Here is a 20970-nt window from a genome sequence, read left to right as displayed (position 1 = left end):
AGCAAAAAAGCTATTAATTAACAGGCATACGTTAACACATGAAGAGTGTTCTAAGCAGTGAATATTAATTGAATTCTTTTCCGCATTTATGTGCCCTATAATTTCAGAAATCTTTTTGTCTCCATTTGTGGTTGATTTTTACACTGGTCATGATTGGAAATTCCTCTCTTGCAGACCAGATTTGGGGTGATTTTCAGTTCACTTCTTTTAACTAAATTTTGCAATTTCATAAAATTTTCATAAAATTTTTCAAATTCAAAAACTGTACATTTATCAGAAATTATTAAAGCCTGATGTTTTTAATAAATTACCAAGTATTTCCTCATCTTCATTGTTAGCTCCGTTTTTAATATGCAAACAGTCTCCCTTTGAAGGCAGCGTGTCACAACATCCAGTCCCTCCAGGACCTGACTCCAAACCACCTGGAGTGACTACACATTTCTGGGCTCCAAGATGTATGAGAGAACAGCTGGGAGGAAAGCCCTGGAATCAGCATTTTAACAAGCTTCCTCAGATTATCTCGGTGTATACTAAAGTTGGAGAAATCGCGGGCTTCACTGGCAGACCTTTTTACGAATTACAGATTCTAAGAAATCAGTTTTAATTTTATTTTTAAGCCTGTAGCCTCTGCGTCCACACCTCAGTGAGCTCCCTGCTCCAGCTGGCAATCTGTCTTCCCCTAGACAATCAGCCTGGTGCGACAATGAGGAGCCCCGACTGTGAAGCCAAATGTCATGCCCTTGAATCTCATGTCTGACACTTACCAACTGCGATCTTGGGCAACCTTTCTGTGACTCAGTGTCCCTGTCTGTATAATGGGAATATGAATAATACCTAACTCTTAGATAGGAAGAATACGTTGGCTAATTTTTGTAAATCACTTAAAAGTGTGCTGGGCACATAGTAAACACTATGTGTTTGCTAAACACAAAATAAAATAAAATCAGTGAGCAGCTTCCAGTTGCTCATGTTACTGAGCTTCCCAAAGCTCCCACTCTCATTTCTATTTCCAGATCACTATATTTCCCTTTCTTTCAAAAACCTGTCCTCCTCCTTTGTCATGTCAGCTCCACGAAGACAGGCATTCTCTTGGGCATGCCACCGCTTGTACCCCAACGCCTAGAACAAATCCCCCCCAGGCCCCAGAAACAGTTGATGAATGAAGGAGGTGAATGAGTAAATAAACCTGGTTTCACTCCTCTGTCTCCCTCCTTCCTGCAGTCATCTGCCAGCATCCCAAGAATCCCCACTTCCTCGGTAAGAACTCTGACACCTGGGTCAGTCTTCACCTTTGCCCCAATTTCTGCCACCACCCTGGGAGAACTTAAGCTCTAGTACCACTCAGTCCATTGCTACCACACTAAGCATCTCTTCATTGTAAGGCCAGTAAGTTGAAATCACCAAATTCAATGAAGAGTCAGTCTCCAGTCCTTCTCTTATTTAGCTTCTCTCTAGAATTTCTCTGTTTATCTCTCCTTCTCCTTTACTTTTAATATCACTGATCTTTTCAGGTTCATTTTTTTTCCTGTTTTTCTTAATTTTTTTCTTCTTTTTTTGTTAAGTGGGGTCTATGCCCAACGTGGGGCTCAAACTCAATGACCCTGAAATCAAGAGTCGCATGTTCTACCGACCGAGCCAGCCAGGCACTTCTTTCCTGGTTCTTGTCCTATCAGTTTATCCTTTCTCAGTCCCTCTTCTTTCTCTACAACGTTCTTTGTAATCTTTCATTTAGTCACTCCCTGTATTAAATCCTTTAACGGCACCCCTTGTCATCAGAATGAAATCCCAATTCCTTAACATGGCATCTAGATACAATCCAAATCAGTTTATTTTTCCAGTTCCTTTTTCAATCACTCAAAGAATAGCACACCACCTTCCCCACTCCCTCTCCCACCAGCACCAGCAGCAGCAGCAGCATGCACCAAAAAGTGCACTGGGCATCCATGTCAGAGTGGAGCTGAATCTTTTCCTGCTGGTGTCCTTTTTCTAAGCTTGATTGCCAGCAGTCATCATAGGGGACAAAGGTAGGATACACTGAGGACACATTTACAGTGCACAGAGATAACCAGTGAACTTCCCACTCTGCATGATGTCTCACTGCCATGACATATGAAAGAGAGATCAGAGGCAAACATAACCAAATACATAAAAAACATAAAATAGAACACCTGTTAAAATCTCAAAGGCCCTTGGAGGCCAGGAATTAGCCACAAGAGAGAGGGATGGAGATTAAGTTTGTAAAGCAAATTGCCCCTTTCTTATTTACCTGAATCTGATTTTAAGGCCTCTTCCAGCTTTTGGCATTTGCCCTTTGATGATGTAAAGAAAAATTTGAAACTTGAGGAAGCACATCTCTTCATATCTGCTGAACCAAGACCTGAGGGAAAAGTTGTAAAGGTGCTTAATTTTTGCATTTGTTAAAAAACTCCTTTTGAGGGCGCCTGGGTGGCTCAGTCGGTTAAGCGACTGCCTTCGGCTCAGGTCATGATCCTGGAGTCCCGGGATCGAGTCCCGCATTGGGCTCCCTGCTCGGCGAGGAGTCTGCTTCTCCCTCTCCCGCTCCCCCTGCTTGTGTTCCCTCTCCCGCTGTGTCTCTCTCTGTCAAATAAATAAATAAAATCTTTAAAAAAAAAAAAAAAAAACTCCTTTTGAGATGCAGCCAGGTGTGAGAATGGAGATAAGAGGTTATGTCCTACTATTGAGCTCAAGAGCTCTAGAAGGGTCAAGGGTCAGAAAAAGGAATATTTGATATTTGTTATTAAACAAAATAATCATACATGTATATATCTAGGAATGAAGCATCATGTGTCTGAAACTTACTTTCAAATGCAAATTTTGGCTCCTATTAGCTTTGACCAGAAAGGGGAGAAGACTGGGATGATTTCTACATGAAACAGCAGAAGGAACAGAAACTGAACACCCCAAAGAGTGATATCTTTGGCCCATCCACAGTCAGCTGCTCAAGCATACAGCAAATCAATAAAAGTAGGCATGTAATCGTCCCCATCCACCTACTGGAAACCCCAAATTGGGTTCTGGTTCTACAGTAATTAATTCCTAAAACCCGAGGTCTACTGCCTCAATCTCTCTATTTTAATATCTTTACCATCTCTGGTTTCCAACATTTCCCTCTCATGACTCATAAACTTAGAATGTAACAATTTCTATCCATTATCAAATAGAGTTTTGCCAATGCATTTTTTAAGAAGGATAGAAAATAATAAAGTGTGAAAATATATTTTCTCATATAATTTTACTAACTCTACTATAATAATCTCAATATTTCTTGAAGAACAGTTGGGGGCATATATTATTATAACTCAGCAGTTTTAATTATATTTCCATTAGAACTTTTAGGAAGAACAGAAACTGCTCAAGAGTAAAATTTTTACTCAAAAAAAAATACTTTGACCAACTTGGAAAGCTTTAAAAAAGTTCTCTCCATTTCTTTAAATACTAAGGAAAAAAGTGGGGGGAACAGTGAAACTGAATTTAGGTTAAGCCATTGCTGGACTAATTTTCCAAAGAAACATTGCCTTTGTTGTTGCTACAAAAAAACAAAAACAAAACAAACAAACAAAAAACCTGTGTTTGTACATTCATTTCTAACCAGGGAAGTTAGAAAAGTTCAAATTCTGGCTAAACCTTAATTGGTAAAAATTAAGCTCAATGGAAAAAAAAAAATAAGGCAATAGAAACATAGAAAAATATTGTAGTTCACCCACAAGGGAAGGAAGGTTACAAGATCTCCCCTGAATCTCATGTAATAAGTCTTACTCTCCTCCACGGTTGTAAAGAGGCTTGACTGAAGAGAAAGACCCTGAAGAGGTGATTTGGATGGAGAAGGATTTGTGGATATCAGCTTAACAAAGTTGGGAAGGAGAAGGTTTGACTTAGAATATTAGTAAACCAGAGCCAAAAGGTCTTTGGAGAGAAGGAATGGACACTGAGACATCACCCTCTCCCCTCCCACACTGGGACAGCTGGTGAGGACTCTCCTCTATGAGGTCAAAAAAATCATAAACTCAGTGGTGTGCACTGATTCTAACAAAAATCAGGCAATTCTAGCAACAACATAGCATAAGGAAAAAGCTCAGCTGACTTTGGAGCCAGTTAGACCTCCTTACAATCTATATGCCCTAGGATGAATCTTATCATAGCACTGAGTCTCCGTTTCTCAGTCTGTAAGACAGGAATTGTAGTGGCCCCCTCACTGGGTAGCAGTGAGGATCATTGCTAACATATGTAACTTGCCTGTTGTAAGAAAGGCCTCTGATAGGGCGCCTGGGTGGCTCAGTCAGTTAAGCTACTGCCTTCGGCTCAGGTCATGATCCTGGAGTCCCTGGATCGAGTCCCACATCGGGCTCCCTGCCGAGCAGGGAGTCTGCTTCTCCCTCTGATCCTAACCCCTCTCATGTGCTCTCTCTCATTCTCTCTCTCTCAAATAAATAAATAAAATCTTTAAAAAAAAAAAAAAAAAAAGAAAGGCCTCTGATAAATTTAAGCTATTGTTACAAGAATTATGTAGTAAGCAAACTTGTGATATCCAGAGCAGATCTTCTTAAAGGAATGTGAGTGGTAATAACAGAGGTAAACAAAATACTTCTTTAAAACATTTTGATTTCTGAAATATAATTCCTCATTAGCTTTTCCTTGAAGAATATTACTTAAGCTGAGAAATGGATAAGGTTAAAAAGTATTCCAAAAACCCAATCAACACCCTCTGAGGATAGCCAATGATGATGACTATCTCACGTTTCAGGGTACTATCCAAAAGAGTAGGCTGGCTTTTCTTAGAGCCTAAAAATTTTGAGTAGAATATAATGGATTCTTGCCATTTTGGATTCCTTTGTAATTTAATCTCTATTTGTCACATTTTAAAGCTCTGAAAGTTTAAGCTAACTACATGTTATTTCCCCCATTAAAATTCCTACAATGCTTGTATTTAATAATTTTTTAATACTTTACCACTGTTTTTGATTTTTTCTGAGTCCACATAAAATAGAACTTTGTACTCTCCTCCTAGGGACCCAGACTGCAGATAATGTGTCCCATACTGGTCGATTAATCTTCGGTAGGCACTGTAGTCATACAGAGAGGGAAGGAAGGAGAGTTCCTTCCAGAATGGCTCCGCAAGTTGTAAAAATTCCGGATTGTTATTGACAAACTGAGCCACTTCCACGGTGTTCTGGACAACCAACAAATGATGACTCTATGGAAAGAAGAGAGCATAAAAAGAGTTTTAGGTTGGTGATAAAAAGGCAGTGGAATTAGTTTGCTGTCCAGTGTCTCCATCAGCTGCCACCCCCAACCAGACTATATGAATTTCTTTTTTTTTTTTTTTAAAGATTTTATTTATTTATTTGCGAGAGAATGAGAGACAGCATGAGAGGGAGGAAGGTCAGAGGGAGAAGCAGACTCCCTGCCGAGCAGGGGGCCCGATGCGGGACTCGATCCCGGGACTCCAGGATCATGACCTGAGCTGAAGGCAGTCGCTTAACCAACTGAGCCACCCAGGTGCCCAGACTATATGAATTTCTATTTTTGATGCATGATGAGGTCTTTTCTGGGTCCACTCACTTGAAGCAGTCTATGGAATTTTTGGAATCCCAAATAGGAATAATATCTGAGTGATAACATGGTAATTTCTTGCATATATGACATTTAAAATCTCAAAACCAAGTAGTTATGCCCTTCCCAACCAGAAAAAAAGAGAATCAGCTTCGTTAACTGCTAAACAATTTCACAAATAAGTATGTAAAATAGTATGACCCTAGGGTGTACACAATGACTTATAGGTAAGGTGACCATATAAATTATATTCCATACTGGGGTCCCTCACTTCATAATGAGGGGTTTTTCTATTTTAATGTCATGAACCTAGAGTGCTGTATTAGTTGCAGGTGTACAATATAGTGAACCAACAATTCCATACATCACCCAGTCCTCATCACAACAAATGCACTTTTTCATCCCCATCCCCTATTTCACCCATCCCTCCACCCAGCTCCCCCCTGGTAATCACCAGTTTGTTCTCTATAATTAAGAGTCTGCTTTTTGGTTTGTCTCTTTTTTGTTGTTGTTCATTCATTTTCTTAATCCTACATATGAGTGAAATCATATGGCATTTGTCTTTCTCTGATTTATTTCATTTAACATCATACTCTCTGGATCTATCCATGTTGTTGCAAATGGCAACATTTCATTCTTCTTTCTGGTTGAGTAATATTCCATTGTATAAATATGCCACATCTTCTGTATCCATTTGTCTATCCATAGACGCTTGGGCTGCTTCCATAATTCGGCTGTTGTAAATAATGCTGCCATAAACATAGGGGCATCTCTCTTTTTGGATTAGTGTTTGTATTCTTTGGGTAAGTACCCAGTAGTGGATACAATGAGGTCTTTGAACACTTCCTAAGCATCTTGTAATGATGTCCAAGACAGATCTACCTTATACCAAATCCTCACTTCTGTGAACAATGTAGTATAAAAATAATAAATGTTTATATAACTCCTATCTCCACAGTCAGCTTCTTAGTCATGAAACAAGCAAAACCACTATTCCTTTATACTTCCTGTGATTTATTAATCAAGTTACTGACTTCAAGAATGAGATGAAATATGCAGATTTAGAATGATGGTCAGCCTGAAAACTTCTTCAGCAGGGAGTGCATCAGCCGGTGCAATCTCTCACAACTGTTCAGCTTGCCCAAGATAAAAGTTTTAGTATCTCAAAACAACAAAGTATCTAAAAATAAGGCTTTTAACTTCCTCAGACAAAAATTTGGGTATTTCAAAAGTAATAAAGTGTTCCAAAATCTTTTAGTTTTATGCACCTTCTAAGTGTTAGTGTTTAGGAAGCACATACTAATTGGATTTTTTAAACTGTATATAACATTTATATAACCATGTATAGTAATCATGAATTAGAAATTTAAGAAAATTTTAATTAGTAGATCTGAAAGTAATGTTTTTTTAAGATTTTCAAATAAGGGGGCGCCTGGGTGGCTCAGTCGTTGAGCATCTGCCTTCGGCTCAGGTCATGATCCCAGGGTCCTGGGATTGAGCCCCACGTCGGGCTCCCTGCTCAGTGGGGAGCCTGCTTCTCCCTCTCCCTCTGCCTACAGCTCTCTCTCTCTCTCTCTGTGTCTGTCAAATAAATAAATAAAATCTTAAAGAAAAAGTATAGAGGCGCCTGGCTGGCTCAGTCAGTGGAGCACATAACTCTTAATCTCAGGGTCCCGAGTTCGAGCTCCACATTGGGTATGGAGCTTACTTAAAAAAAAGAAGAAGAAAAAAAAAGAAAAGAAAGAGTATAAATAAATATATTATCCAAGAGAACTAACAAGACACAATCTTACCTTTTAAAGAAATATATTACATTGTCCCTTTGAAGAGGATATTATTACCCTAATTTAAAAAAGAAAGCTGATCTGTTTGGTAAATACACTTTTGTTAATGTTAGAAATATTTAAGCAGTAAAATATGGAAAAGTCAACTAATATTTCATACTAACCTTTTTCTTGTGGATTTCACTGGTATGTGAAGTATGAGTAGATGAAGAAGATGATGAAGATCTGAAAAAGGAGCTTTTCCTAGTAGATGATGTATGTTCTGCCGAGGTAAGCTTTACATAAGACCAGCTACTGTTGTAAAATTCATAATTAAAATCATTATTTATTTTCACCTATAAAGAAAATGAAAAATTTTGCTGTGACCAAATTAAGGCCTTGGATATAACCAAAAATCTTTTGCCATGGATCCTTTAACGTGGATACTTTCTTCAAACAGTCTTCTCCAAAAAGACAAAGCTCTTCATTGACACAAAATGACTGTGGCTCTCATTACAACCGGGCCCATATGAGTATAAGGAATAGAGTCCATTCTACAACTACTCTTAGTTAAGAAGGAGACATGGTGTCAATAATGGCAATTCCAAGTGATTCACAGAACACATCTGTGTACAAACATCTCCCACTTTCTTTTAATGTCAACAGTTAACCCAGAAGTCAGCAAATCAACAGAATTACACTAACAGAGAACTGAAAGGCCCTTGGTTCTTGATTTTTCAGCTAAAAGAGGGGAACAGAGATGCAATTTTTTTTCCTTATGAGCAAGGGTAGAAGAAAAGGCCATCCCAAAGGAATTTTGAGGCAGACAACAGGATAGTCACATGTGGCTAACAGGAAAGGGAGAGCCCCAGCACTGACAAAGAAGACAATCATTTATTTATCCCTTCCTTATTTTATCCTAGATCAAGTGTCAAAATAAAATGTCCATGGGGGCTGGCATGTAATATAAATGTTGGAGGCATCCCGTGGAAGGCAGGGTGATAAAGTGAACACACACACTGTTGAAAAGGGACACCAACACTCAAATCCATCATACAGTTACCATATGTAACTACAAGTTCTAGCATTGACAGATTATCTGTTTTCAAGAAAAGAGAAAAATCTGAAATCTTGACACAAAGATCTCCAGACTTTTTTTAAATTGTGGGCAATTAATTTGCTAAAAAATGTCAAGCACCATGAAAATAAAACAAGACACACAAGCTGACTCCCTCTCTCAGTGTCTGCTCTGCATAAATAGTCAAATCAGTAACTGTCCTTCCACAAGCATTTGTGTTCTTAGCATATAGCCATACACATCTGTGTTTGAGATCAAAGTATAAATAAGCACAGGGAACATTAAAATGATGGATATGATACACTTTAAACACAAACCTAAGAAGAATGAAAATGACAGAATACCATGTAGCCATTTTAAATGATGCCTATGAAGAAAAATATTCATGTTAAATGAGAAAGTGGGTATAAATGTGATAATCCTGTTCATTACAACCATACAAGTATATTCCCCAGTCAAAAAAAGACTAGAAGGAAATTCAGGGGCGCCTGGGTGGCTCAGTCAGTTAAGTGTCTGACTCTTGATCTCAGCTCAGGTCATGGTCTCAGGGTTGTGAGTTCAAGCCCCACCTTGGGCTCCATGCTGGGCCTGGAGTCTACTTAAAAAAAAAAAGAAGAAGAAGAAGAAGAAAAGACTAGAAAAAAATTCATCAAAATGCCAGAAAATATTGTATTACTTTTATCACTGTTCATGTTAAAAATTATGCATGTGGGGTGCCTGGGTGGCTCAGTCGGTTAAGCGACTGCCTTCGGCTCAGGTCATGATCCTGGAGTCCCGGGATCGAGTCCCGCATCAGGCTCCCAGCTCGGCAGGGAGTCTGCTTCTCCCTCTGACCCTCCTCCCTCTCATGTTCTCTGTCTCTCATTCTCTCTCTCTCAAATAAATAAATAAAATCTTTAAAAAAAATAAAAAAATTTTTAAAAAAAATTAAAAAAAAAAAATTATGCATGCATGCTAAGAATATGCCAGAAGACAAGAAAAGATAGATTTACTCATATCTTTTGTTAGAGCATTATTTTCATTACATTATGAAATTGGTTTGTTTAAAAGTCAAAGGCAAAAATTCAGCTCAGACTGAGATGGAGAATATATGTATTATTATTGACTAGAAAGAGGACATTAATAAGAATGCCATCAGAGATTTCTGCAACCACTAGATAGTGTTTCGGTCCTATTTGGTTTTAGATCGACACAAATTTACTTTTTATCTCTCTTAAGAAAGAGAAGTTATCTATCTTCCTTTCAATGCAAGAAAAAAAAAAAAAGCTTATTTTCCCTCATCTTCAAATCTGCAATTCAAGTACTTGATTAATGCAAATAAGCCTCTTTAGCTGCTTTAGTTCAGCATCTCCTCACTCTCATCTACTCTACACAGGGCCGCAAGAGTCATCTTTTTCAAGGTAATGTGATCTTCTTAAATGACCCTTAATTAATACTCTCTCCATCCAACTTAGACTCACCCAGACTGATCGCTCCTCTGAAATCACAAATTCAAACATCCTACATCCTGCCACCTCTTACTCGTTTGACTCTCATTCTATTATCACCAGAGCCATTATTCAACTTTATAGACACAAGTTCCTCTACATGGTTTCCCTTCTCTCTCTCTATCAGCACCTTCATTTTTTCACTTCCTTCCTTTTCAGATAGACTTCATGGTTCATGACTTCAACCAGTCTCTCGCCAATGACCTTAACTCCCTTGCCTAGATCTGCTCTGCCATCATGTTTGCCTGGCAGAATTCCAGCCCTGGTTCAATGCTCGCAGCCAAGCTGCTTAGCACTATGATAGAAAAATCACACAGCTAACCGATCAGTACCATTGTAAGTCCACTCATGATTTCCAGTCTCAGGGGAACCCTCAAAGCAGTGCAGCAGCCCTATATTTCCATTCTCTTTCTCTCCCATTCTCTACAGTATCTATTTCAAAAGTTCTGCACCTACCTCAGTCCCGCAATCTTAGAACCACTTCCCTCACTCTCGGAAAATGACCTTAACCTCTTTCTTTCCAAACATTCCCATTATCAGACATGAGAGCTCCTAAACTTCTGGCTAACAAATCCACAAACGTATTTACATTTCTTCACTTCCTTTCCTCCGCAGGTGTCCTTCCTCCATCTAAAGCTAATTTCTGTCTCATCTCTATTGCATTCCCTCCCACCACTTCTAAGGATTTATTAAATTGATTGCTTACTCCCTCTCCCACAGCTTCAATTTTTCATTCTCTACTGGCTCATTCCTATCAAATGTATGTATATTCTAACCCCACCTAAGTAGAGTGTGCTGCAAGGGCTCTGCACACACACTTCTTGGGTTCAGAGTCCATATTTGTTATCTATTAACTTTATGATTGTGGGTAAACTCTTCAGCACTTTTTGTCTTGAGTTTCCTCAACTGTAAAATAGAAATGACAGTACCCACATTTTTAGATTATTACAGAGAAAAGAAGGGGGCACCTGGGTGGCTCAGTTGGTTAAGCATCTGCCTTCGGCTCAGGTCATGATCCCAGGGTCCTGGGATCGAGTCCCGCATCGGGCTCCCTGCTCTGCTGGAAGCCTGCTTCTCCCTCTCCCTCTGCTCCCCCCGCTGCTGTGCTCTCTCACCCTCGCTCTCTCTCTGTCAAATAAATAAAGTCTTTTTTAAAAAAGAAAAGAAAAGATCCGGGGTGCCTGGGTAGCTCAGTCGGCTAGGCGTCCGACTCCTGATTTCAGCTCAGGTCATGATCTCAGGGTGGTGAGATCAAGCCCCACACTGAGCTCCATGCTCAGCAGGGAATCTGCTTGAGATTCTCTCCCTCTCCCACTGCCCTTCCCCCTGCTCGTGCTCTCTCTCGCTTTCTCTCTAAAATAAATAAATAAGTCTTTCTAAAAAGAATATGATTTTGTTATTTACTTGATATACACATAGGATCTCTGTTCCAAAAATATAATGAAGTACATTCAAGACTAAATACAGGAGGATCCAGGAAGTAATTCATTTTCTCTACCTTCATCTTTACTCCCCTCTGCAACTCTTTCCAAGCTGACGATGAACATAACAGTCTTTCAACATTCTCCAGACTGAACTAGCAAAGTGGTACCTTCCCAAAGTGGCCATGGAAGAGGAACGTGTTTCTGTGTCCAAGGCTTCCTTGTGGTATGAAAAATATGAGCAAACAGAGAAAGTGCATGGCATCAAAGATAATGACTTAGTCAACAAGAAACCAGGTTTGCCCTGGATAAACTACACTACTGATAACTGAAACAGAGATTATAAGATGGACTGACTGATTATTGTTACATGTTTATTTACTAATATTTATGTGCCAACAAGCCAAAAGCCATCTTCCACTCAAAAGAGCTGAATGCCTAGGGGCCTCAGGTCTATCTGAGCTGTGGAGAGCATTTACTATCCCAGTCTTCACACTGGGTTAGCTCTTCAGTGACTGACTTTCTTTCTGGTCAAATTTATCTTTGGGGCACCTGGCTGGCTCAGCCAGTTAAGCATTTGCCTTTGGCTCAGGTCATGATCCCAGGGTCCTGGGATCGAGTCCCGCATCGGGCTCCCTGCTTGGCGGGAAGCCTGCTTCTCCCTCTCCCACTCCCCCTGCTTGTGTTCCCTCTCTCGCTGTCTCTCTCTGTCAAATAAATAAATAAAGTCTTTAAAAAAAATTTATTTATTTATTTAAGAGAGAGAGAGCAAAGGAGGGGTAGAGAGAGAGAGAGACAGAATCTCAAGCAGACTCCTCACTGAGCACAGAGTCCAATACAGGGCTCAATCTCATGACCCATGAGATCATGACCTGAGCCAAAATCAAGAGTCAGATGCTCAACCGACTAAGCCACCCAGGTGCCCCCATGACACAGTAGTTCGTAAATGTAACTTATTCTACTGTAAGTCAGAGGAGGATGCTGTTTGCTATTTATAATTAAAACTGCATTCTGAAGAGGGTTAAGTTTGGTAAACAAAAAGCCCTTCTGTCTGAACATCCTAATAGTTTTGGTCTACAAATTCGGGAGTAATAGGTAAGAAGCACTGAACTGGAAATTTTCAGAATTCTGGGAAGAAGAGAGCAAAGGAGTGAAAGAGGAGGTCTTGGCAGAAGAGAACAAGAGGCTGAAATGGGATGAGACCAGAAACTTTGATTTGTTGAAGTTCTAGAAGGACAGATGTTTTGTGATGGAGGATGTCAACCTTTTTTGTTGAATGCGTCGGCATGACTGCAACAGAAAATCTTTCCTCTATATTCCCTTCATATGCTCAGGATTCTCCCCCTAAAACCATAACTGTTTCTGTGTGAGTGGATTTTGTGTGGAAATCCTGGAACAGAACTAGTTTAGGTGTGTATGACAGAAACAGCTTACAAGAAGCAGAAGCCTGGAATGGAGTCCCTGCGACCCTAAGCCAAATGGAAAATTCTGGCAATGCAGACGTTGCTAAGGATAGGGAGCACAGGGCCCCCCTTCCACACTGCTGGTCTGGTATAAGTTGATGGCACATCCATTTTGGAAACTTTGCTGAGCAGAGTGTAACCTATACATAACCTGTGTGGCAGCAACTCAAGTGCCCTAGAGAAACTCTAGCTCATTTGCATGGAACTCATGCACAAGAATGTGCAAGGCATTTTCATAAGAAAAAAAATGGAACCAGCAATAAAAATGTCATCTACATCAGCATGAATAAATTTCAAAACCATAATTTTGAGTAAAAAAAAAAGTCATAGAATATATACTATAGGATTTACTTTTATAAGTGGCCAAAAAACAGGCACAAATAATCATAAGTTTGTTGTTTTTTTTTTTAAAGATTTTATTTATTTATTTGACAGAGGGATAGCGAGAGCAGGAACACAAGCAGGGGGAGTGGGAGAGGGAGAAGCAGGCTTCCTGCCAAGCAGGGAGCCCGATGCGGGGCTCGATCCCAGGACTCTGGGATCATGACCTGAGCCGAAGGCAGACGCTTAACGACTGAGCCACCCAGGCGCCCTAATCATAAGTTTTTATTTAGGGACAAAGACATATGAGATAAATGTATATGGAAAGACAAAGAAGTGATTAATACAAAACAGAAGATAGTGGTTGTCTAGGGAGTGGGGGTGGGGAGGATGTGGCCAGAGAGGGGTAGATGAGAGCATTTAAATCAGTCTTTGGCAATATTCTATTTCTTAAGGTGGGTGGTGGGCATATATGAGTATTTGTTTTATTAGTTTTCTTCAAACCGTATGTTTACATTAGTCACACTTTTGTATATATGAAATATTTCACAATTTAAAAACAAAAGCATTTTTAAGTGAGCTGACACTAAGATTATTACAACCAGTCCTGACCAGGGCCTTGAGTTTTGACACCCACACAGGGACAGACCATCCAGTCTGGGGCCCATATGGTCCACAGACTTGAAAATGAGACAACAGAATAGTTCAGCTTAAATGAGACAAATTTAAAGTATCATTGCCTTGTACCCCAGAGTTAAAGAATATGTATCCTTTTTAGGCCCATACAAAACATTTGTTTAAGCCAAATATTAAGCCACAAATAAATTCTCAACAAATACCAAGTATTATGCCACAAATAAATTCTCAACAAATACCAAAAAATCAATATCATATAAATAATGATCTCTGGCAATAATTCACACATTAAAAATAAATTAAATCAATGAAATTAAGTACCTGGAATGTATAGGAAAGGATATTTCCACTCAGTCTATAGAAATCTTTTCCATCCCCACTAAACACTTTTCTGCATTGACCACCAAAACTTTTAGTGTTGATGACTCTCTTCCTAAACTGGCCAGTGAGTTCATTGTAACTGTTTAAAAAAAAAAAAAAGGAAGGAAGGAAGAAAAGATGATTAAAACCCAGAAACAGCACTTGCTGAAAAAGGAATTCTAGAAAATCTTGAAATATATTACAGTTAAGCATCTCTTCAAGAGAGCTCAAATAAAGAGAACAGTATCCTAATGCACACCATACATTATCCACCTCCCCTGGGTGGTGTAATAGCTAAAACTAATAGCTGGGGAAATCCAACATCCCTTCAGCCTAAGAACATGTTTGGGAAACACACAGCCCTTTTGTATCTATAGCAAAAGCTGGTTTTGAGTTGAATCTATAGATAAAACCAATACAATTAAGATTACTCTTGAGGAGAGGGAACTTTCTTTTCTTTTTTTTAAGATTTTGTTTGACAGAGAGAGAGCACAAGCAGCAGGGGCGGCAGGCAGAGGGAGAAGCAGGCTCCCCACTAAGCAAAGAGCCCGATGCGGGGCTCAATCCCAGGACTCTGGGATCATGACCTGAGCCGAAGGCAGATGCTTAACCAACTGAGCCATCCAGGTGCCCCAAAAGGGAACTTTCTACAGGGAATTTCAACTAAATTCCCTCTTAGCATACTGAATGGTATACCCTTTAGAGTAATTTTACCATTTCTCTGTTAATGAATTTTAAAATATTATAGAAAAACCACCTCTAACTATCATTCTAAAATAGACTATTTTAAAGCCTTGAAATCTCAACTTGGATCTGACCCTTAAAAGTTCTTCACAATTCTTTTTGAAAAGACAAACATGGGATTGTCCCAACTTCACTTGAAAATGAAAGTTTCCAGCTGGTTTAGACAATTACTTTTCAAGCCTAAATATTCCAACACACCACTTTCTCTCTTCTTTCTCTGTTCTTATTCTATTATCTCTTCATTCTCTTAAGTAGCTCCCCATCATTGTCACTGCACCAGTTCTCCCTCTGTCTCTCTATTTCTACCTCTCTCCCAGAAGGTGACCAACATCCAGGTTTTCCCAGGTCTGAGGGGTTTCCCTGGACATAGGATTTCCAGTGCTAAAAGCAGGATAGTCCAGGGACAATTGGACACTCTACATTTTCCACATATATTTTCAGGTATACAGGTATGAATTAAAAGTTCTGGGGCACCTGGCTGGCTCAGTCGGGGAGCGTGCAACTCGATCTCGGGGTTGTGAGTTCGAGCTCTACATTGGGGGTAGAAATTACTTAAATAAATAAAACTTCAAAAAATTTTGTTTTAAATGTTTTAGGATGTGGCAAAGAGCTCTGAGCCAAAAGCTTAGCTGTTATGATTTGTTATTAGATTTACCAAGCCATAAAATAAAAACAAAATGAAAAGCTACAACCCATCCATATGCACAGGAAGCTGCCCAGTACCTTACCCATTTCCAGTAAGTTCTATGTTGGGAGGAGGTTTATCAAGGTCGCAGGAAGTTCTGCTTTCTGAGTTCTCGCATCTGTCTTCATCAGTGCTGTCCTCTTCACAGTCAGAATCCCCGTTGCAAACCAAAGATTTGCTGATGCACTGGCCTATACACAAGATAAGCCCCCACACAAAATAAAAGAGGGAAGAAGGCAAAAACTACCTGGGATCAAAAAAGTTTTGCCTCAGAGGTGACTGGGTGGCTCAGTAGATTGAGCTTTGACTCTTGGCTTCAGCTCAGGTCCTGATCTCAGGGTCATGAGTTGGAACCCCGTGTGGGGCTCCGTGCTCAGCAGGGAGTCTTCTTGAAGATTCTCTCCCTCTCCCTCTGCCCCTCCCCCGATTCATGATTGCTCTTTCTAAAATAAATAAATAAATCTTTAAAAAAAAAAAAAAAGGTTTTGCCCCTGACCCCCAACACTGCATTAATATTTTACTGTGAATTTGAGATCAATTTTCAAGGTGTCCAGGAAAGGCCTGGTGATTATTTTGGCCCTCATATTCTAACACACAAAATTGATTCTGACCTCATCTGGAAACAAAATTGAAAATAAAAGCTGAATTCAAAATCCAGCCTTCCACCCATAATCAAGCTGTTTGTCTGAATCTTCCCAAAATCAAAAGGCACCAACCACTGGGAGGATACATTGACATCCTGCCCTTCAACTTTCAGTTTATTTATTTATTTATTTTTTTTTTTAAAGATTTTATTTATTTATTTGAGAGAGAGAATGAGATAGAGAGAGCATGAGAGGGGGGAGGGTCAGAGGGAGAAGCAGACTCCCTGCTGAGCAGGGAGCGCGATGCGGGACTCGATCCTGGGACTCCAGGATCATGACCTGAGCCGAAGGCAGTTGCTTAACCAACTGAGCCACCCAGGCGCCCCAACTTTCAGTTTATTTTTTTGTAATCACTGACCAAGATGCCAAAGCTCTGCTTTTTTTGGTGATTTGATGTGTAAGCTTTTGAGAGCATGGAAACTGGGTCAAAAGTTTAAAATTCCACATTTCTTTAGCACCTACTCTGGGCAAGGCACTCTTTCAGATGTTAGGGCACAAATATAAATAAAAATAGTATGTTGGGCTTTTCATATACTTTACAATCTAGTAGGAAGGACTATGAAGACATAGATCATTATAATCCCGCAATGTAATTGTTCTGATAGATCTACATCCCAGGCGCCAAGGAAGCACTGAAGGGCACCAGATGATCTAACCCTTGCCTACCTCCCCAGCATCGTCTGCAGCCATTCTTCTACCTGCTTCCTATCCCCTCATCACACCTACATGACTAAAAGGCCAGGCTTTCTGTCATCTCCACTGACCTTGCACTTACACTTCTCTCAGCCTAGGAGGGTTTCTCTACCTGCCACATACTTGTTCCTCAAAAATCAAATTAAATATTATCTCCATCCCTACACCACAGGCTATAATACAAGTCCTTCGTTTATGTCCTCAGAGTATGTATTGCACACAACTGTTCTGATGGTAAAGCATGCACCCCACTGGGGTCTCACTCAATCCAATGCAAAAAACATTTGTTGAGAGTCTGCTGTGTACCAGGTACTTCAGATGCAAAAATTAAAGAAATATTATCCATAACCTCAAGGAGTTCACAAGAGAGATAATCAGGCCAACAGATAACTCCAGATTATAGATGGTACGATGTACATAGGGAACATAGAGAAGTGATTTGTTAGTTATCTCTATCAGTTTAGGAGTTAAAGAATGCTTCCTAAAAGATGAGTCATCTGATTTTGTTTTTGAAAGAAAACTAGGAGTTCAACAGGTATTGTGGAGGAGCACTTCTAACACAGAGATTATTTATGTACTATTCTGCCCATAAACTTCAATATTTGTGAAGGAAGAGGCTATGTGTTTCATTTACATATCCACAACCCTCACCACTATACCTGGAGCCTAATAAGAATAATAAATATCTGCTAAAGGTTGTTGAATTAATCTGACTGCACAAACGCTACCTAAACAATAGGGCAAAAAATACTCAGTGCCCAAACTTGAAATTAGGTTTCAATCACCCTGTGCATAGGAGTGACCTGTACTGCTTCTTGATTAGGTAATCAGTGTTGCTTTTTTGTGAACATAGTAATAATTTGGGCAGTAACGCTGTTTTTGCCCAATCTTGATGTACCAGACTCACTCTGCATCTTCACCAAAAATGCAATGTCAAGGGCTGTTTGGGTCTGTCAATAGTCATATTTCTTTTCAAAGAAGCAAGGAGTATCTCCACCTTTATTACCAGATGAAATAATGATATTGCATTTGAAATAATGATAGCTGAGTGTATAATTAATATGCCAATAAAATCAATTCTTAGGCCACTATAAATTCAGTAAAATTGAACAAATACATACTGAGCAAGTTAATCAAATAGCATGACTCTGCATGGAGTGTCCAAGCCAATGGAAAATAGATACCTGAGAAACACCTGAACCGCTCTCCACATCCCTCTTCTGTCGGACATCCTACTATAGGTTCACACGATTGTGTTTCAAATGCACTTCCAACGCAAGGATGGCCCCCATACTGCCCATAAACAGCAACTGACCGCCTGCGAGTCTAAACACAAAACAGGTAATGCTTTTTGACATGTCCTTTCCTTTATCTGAGAAACAAAATCTAAGAGACATTAATACAATTGAAGAATCAGTGTTCAGGAAATTGTTCTGGGGGGCAGATGTAAAACCTCCTAGTCCAAAGATGAAGCTACCTCTGCAGTGGAATTCTACTAGACAATCAAAATCAATGGCCTCTGAAATGGGAAATATGTCAAAGGCAAATCTCTGGGAAAGAAAGTATGGGAAAAATAGAGGAACTCATCAAGCTACTTGAGAAACAAATAATTCATTCTAAAATTCACTTAATCAATATGAAGACACGTATCTAATATTTAAACAAAAAGAGGTCCACAAAATCCTTTTCCCTCCCAACAGCAATCAAATGCATCGTGTAAGCCTCTTCCTGTACTCACCTTTTCCCTATTAAAAAAAAAATAAACAAAATCTGACCTTCCAGAGAATTTAAGCCTTGAGCAAATACCAACAGGGAAGACAGGATATACAAACTGATGTGGGGCCAGGAGTGGAACAGTCAAGAAAGAATTCTTGAGATGTTTTTGGTGCAAAAAGGTGCTTTTATTATAGCGCAGGGACAGGGGCCCATGGGCAGAAGGAGCTGTACTTTTGCTCTATGAAGCTGGTGGTTATATACTTAGTCTCAAGGGGGAGGAGACGTGCAGGGAGTATCAGATCATAAATGTCTTTTTCGAATTTCTACTCATAAAATTACTTTTGCAGGATCTCTCTGGTGCTTATCATTGGGCTCAGTATTAACTATCAGCGAGATGAACAGGCAGTCATGAGACCCTCAGTATCTGATCCTTGTGGGAACTATGCAGGCTATAGGTCAGGCTTCTGGGCTAACTGTGAACACACTTCTGCTTCTATCCTTCATCACAAGCCAAAGTTGAATCTTTTCATCCATCCTAAGTTGGGTTAGAAGTGGGGATTCTTTCGGACATAGGGTCGCAGTAGTGTAATTTACTCTGTGAGCAGTTTTGTCAGCCTGGGCCTGACACTGGCACCTTCCATTGTGTCTAAGCATAGGAGCTGTGGAGGAACAGGAGTGGGGAATGGGACTCAGTACAGTTCCTTGATAAGTTTTTAGTCTCTCTGTTTAATTGATGATGACACCTCTCACATGTGTCTTATTAAATTGTCCTTTTCTGAAGTTCCAAAGCACAGATTGTGTTGTTTGTCTAAAGAGTGCTTCCCTCTCTCTGGATATCTCTCTTGATAGCTGCCCACTGCAAACAGCCAAATTCTCACCTGACAAATTCTGATCTTATGACCCTATTTTCATCCTCACTTGTCTCTTTCTGGATGAAAATTTTGTCGTTATAACCTAGGGACGTAATCATTGCATGATGACCTTCATGCAAAGAAAAAAATTGCTAATATGAAAAATACCTTCCATCTCTTTCTTTTTAGCATTCCTTCTTAACTTGTTTTTAAATTATAAAAATGTTTTCTGTAGTTGGTGTTTGACTTTCGCCTTGTTATTCATGTAATCAGAGTAGTCATCTATTTCCCCAAAGCCAAATTCTGCATTTGTGTAACTTGCTTTGTAAATACCACTCATGTAGGTACTAAATGCTTGATGAAAATGATGATCATGATGATGCTTCAAAACAGAAATTATCTTCTGTAATATGGTTCTGTTTTCTTAATAATTAAAAAGTGGTTTTTAAATACACATTTTTATTCAAGCTGAACCACCTTTAAAATATTTTGCAAATATAGAATCATGTTGTATACCTGAAATTAAAATAATGTCATGTGCTAATTATATTTCAATAAAAACATACTTAATCATTCAAATGTTTAGAACCTTTAAAACAAGCATTATATTTTTGGAATTTATCCTGAGAAAATTATCAGAACAGAGGACAGATTTCTATGTACAAAAATGTTCACTGAAGTTTTATTTATAATAACAAAAATGTACATATCCTAAATCTCAAACAATAGGAAAGTGGATAAATAAGATCGGTATATGCATATAATGGAAAATAATAGAGCTGTTAAAATTCATGCCAAAAGTATAATTTTAAAATAGTAGAGGGGTGCCTTGGTGGCTCAGTTGGTTAAGCGCCCGATCTTGCTCTCAGCTCAGGTCTTGATCTCACGGTTGTGAGTTCAAACCCCATGTTGGGCTCCATGCTGGGCGCAGAGGCTACTTACAAAAAAAAAACAAAAACAAAAAAACAGTAGGATATAGGGACCCCTGGCTGGGTCAGTTGGTTGAACATGTGACTCCTGATCTTGGGGTCATGAGTTCAAACCCTACGTGTGGCATGGAGTTTACTTAAAAAAATTTTTTTTAAATAAACAAAAAAAAATTTTTAATAGTGGAATATAAAACTTAATCAAACAATTCTATTTTTAAAAATTATAAACACACAGAGAAGATAAATTGAAAAAATAAATACCAAATGATGGTATATTGGTTTCTTTTAAATGGTGGAATTATAAGTAGCATCTTCTTTATATATACTTTCCCATGTTTTCTCCAATGAATAACTTATAATAAAGGGAATAAAACAGACACTTTTAGAAGTACTCTATTATCTCCAGATCAAGTCCAGCATTTTATTTGTATTACTTAGAAATTAAACTTTAAAAAGTTTAAAAATGCAGAGGGGCCTAGCTGGCTCAGTCAGTGGAGCAGGCAACTTTTCATCTCCAGGTAGTGGGTTCGAGGCCCACGTTGGGTGTAGACATTACTTAAAAGTAAAATCTTAAAAAAAAAAAAAAAAAGTGCAAAATGTTTCACTCT

At 39.2% G+C, this 20970-nt stretch overlaps 1 protein-coding gene across 2 annotated transcripts in view; it reads right to left on the bottom strand.

Annotated features, from left to right (window-relative positions):
* The window catches only part of C7 (complement C7), a 51867-nt gene that overhangs the window by 25680 nt on the left and 5217 nt on the right, over window positions 1-20970 (bottom strand). For both annotated transcript variants that reach the window (XM_081826066.1, XM_081826067.1), the window contains exons 4-9: window positions 18051-18192; window positions 15573-15720; window positions 14062-14200; window positions 7520-7690; window positions 4969-5212; window positions 2267-2377 (exon numbers count right to left, since the gene is read on the bottom strand). In XM_081826066.1, coding sequence (XP_081682192.1) covers window positions 2267-2377; window positions 4969-5212; window positions 7520-7690; window positions 14062-14200; window positions 15573-15720; window positions 18051-18192 — 955 coding nt within the window. The remainder of the gene's footprint in view (window positions 1-2266; window positions 2378-4968; window positions 5213-7519; window positions 7691-14061; window positions 14201-15572; window positions 15721-18050; window positions 18193-20970) is intronic.

The sequence above is a fragment of the Leptonychotes weddellii genome, chromosome 7 (genome assembly GCF_054177405.1).
Source record: "Leptonychotes weddellii isolate Sample4059 chromosome 7, ASM5417740v2, whole genome shotgun sequence".
NCBI lineage: Eukaryota > Metazoa > Chordata > Mammalia > Carnivora > Phocidae > Leptonychotes > Leptonychotes weddellii.
This window is presented reverse-complemented; position numbering and strand designations above follow the sequence as displayed.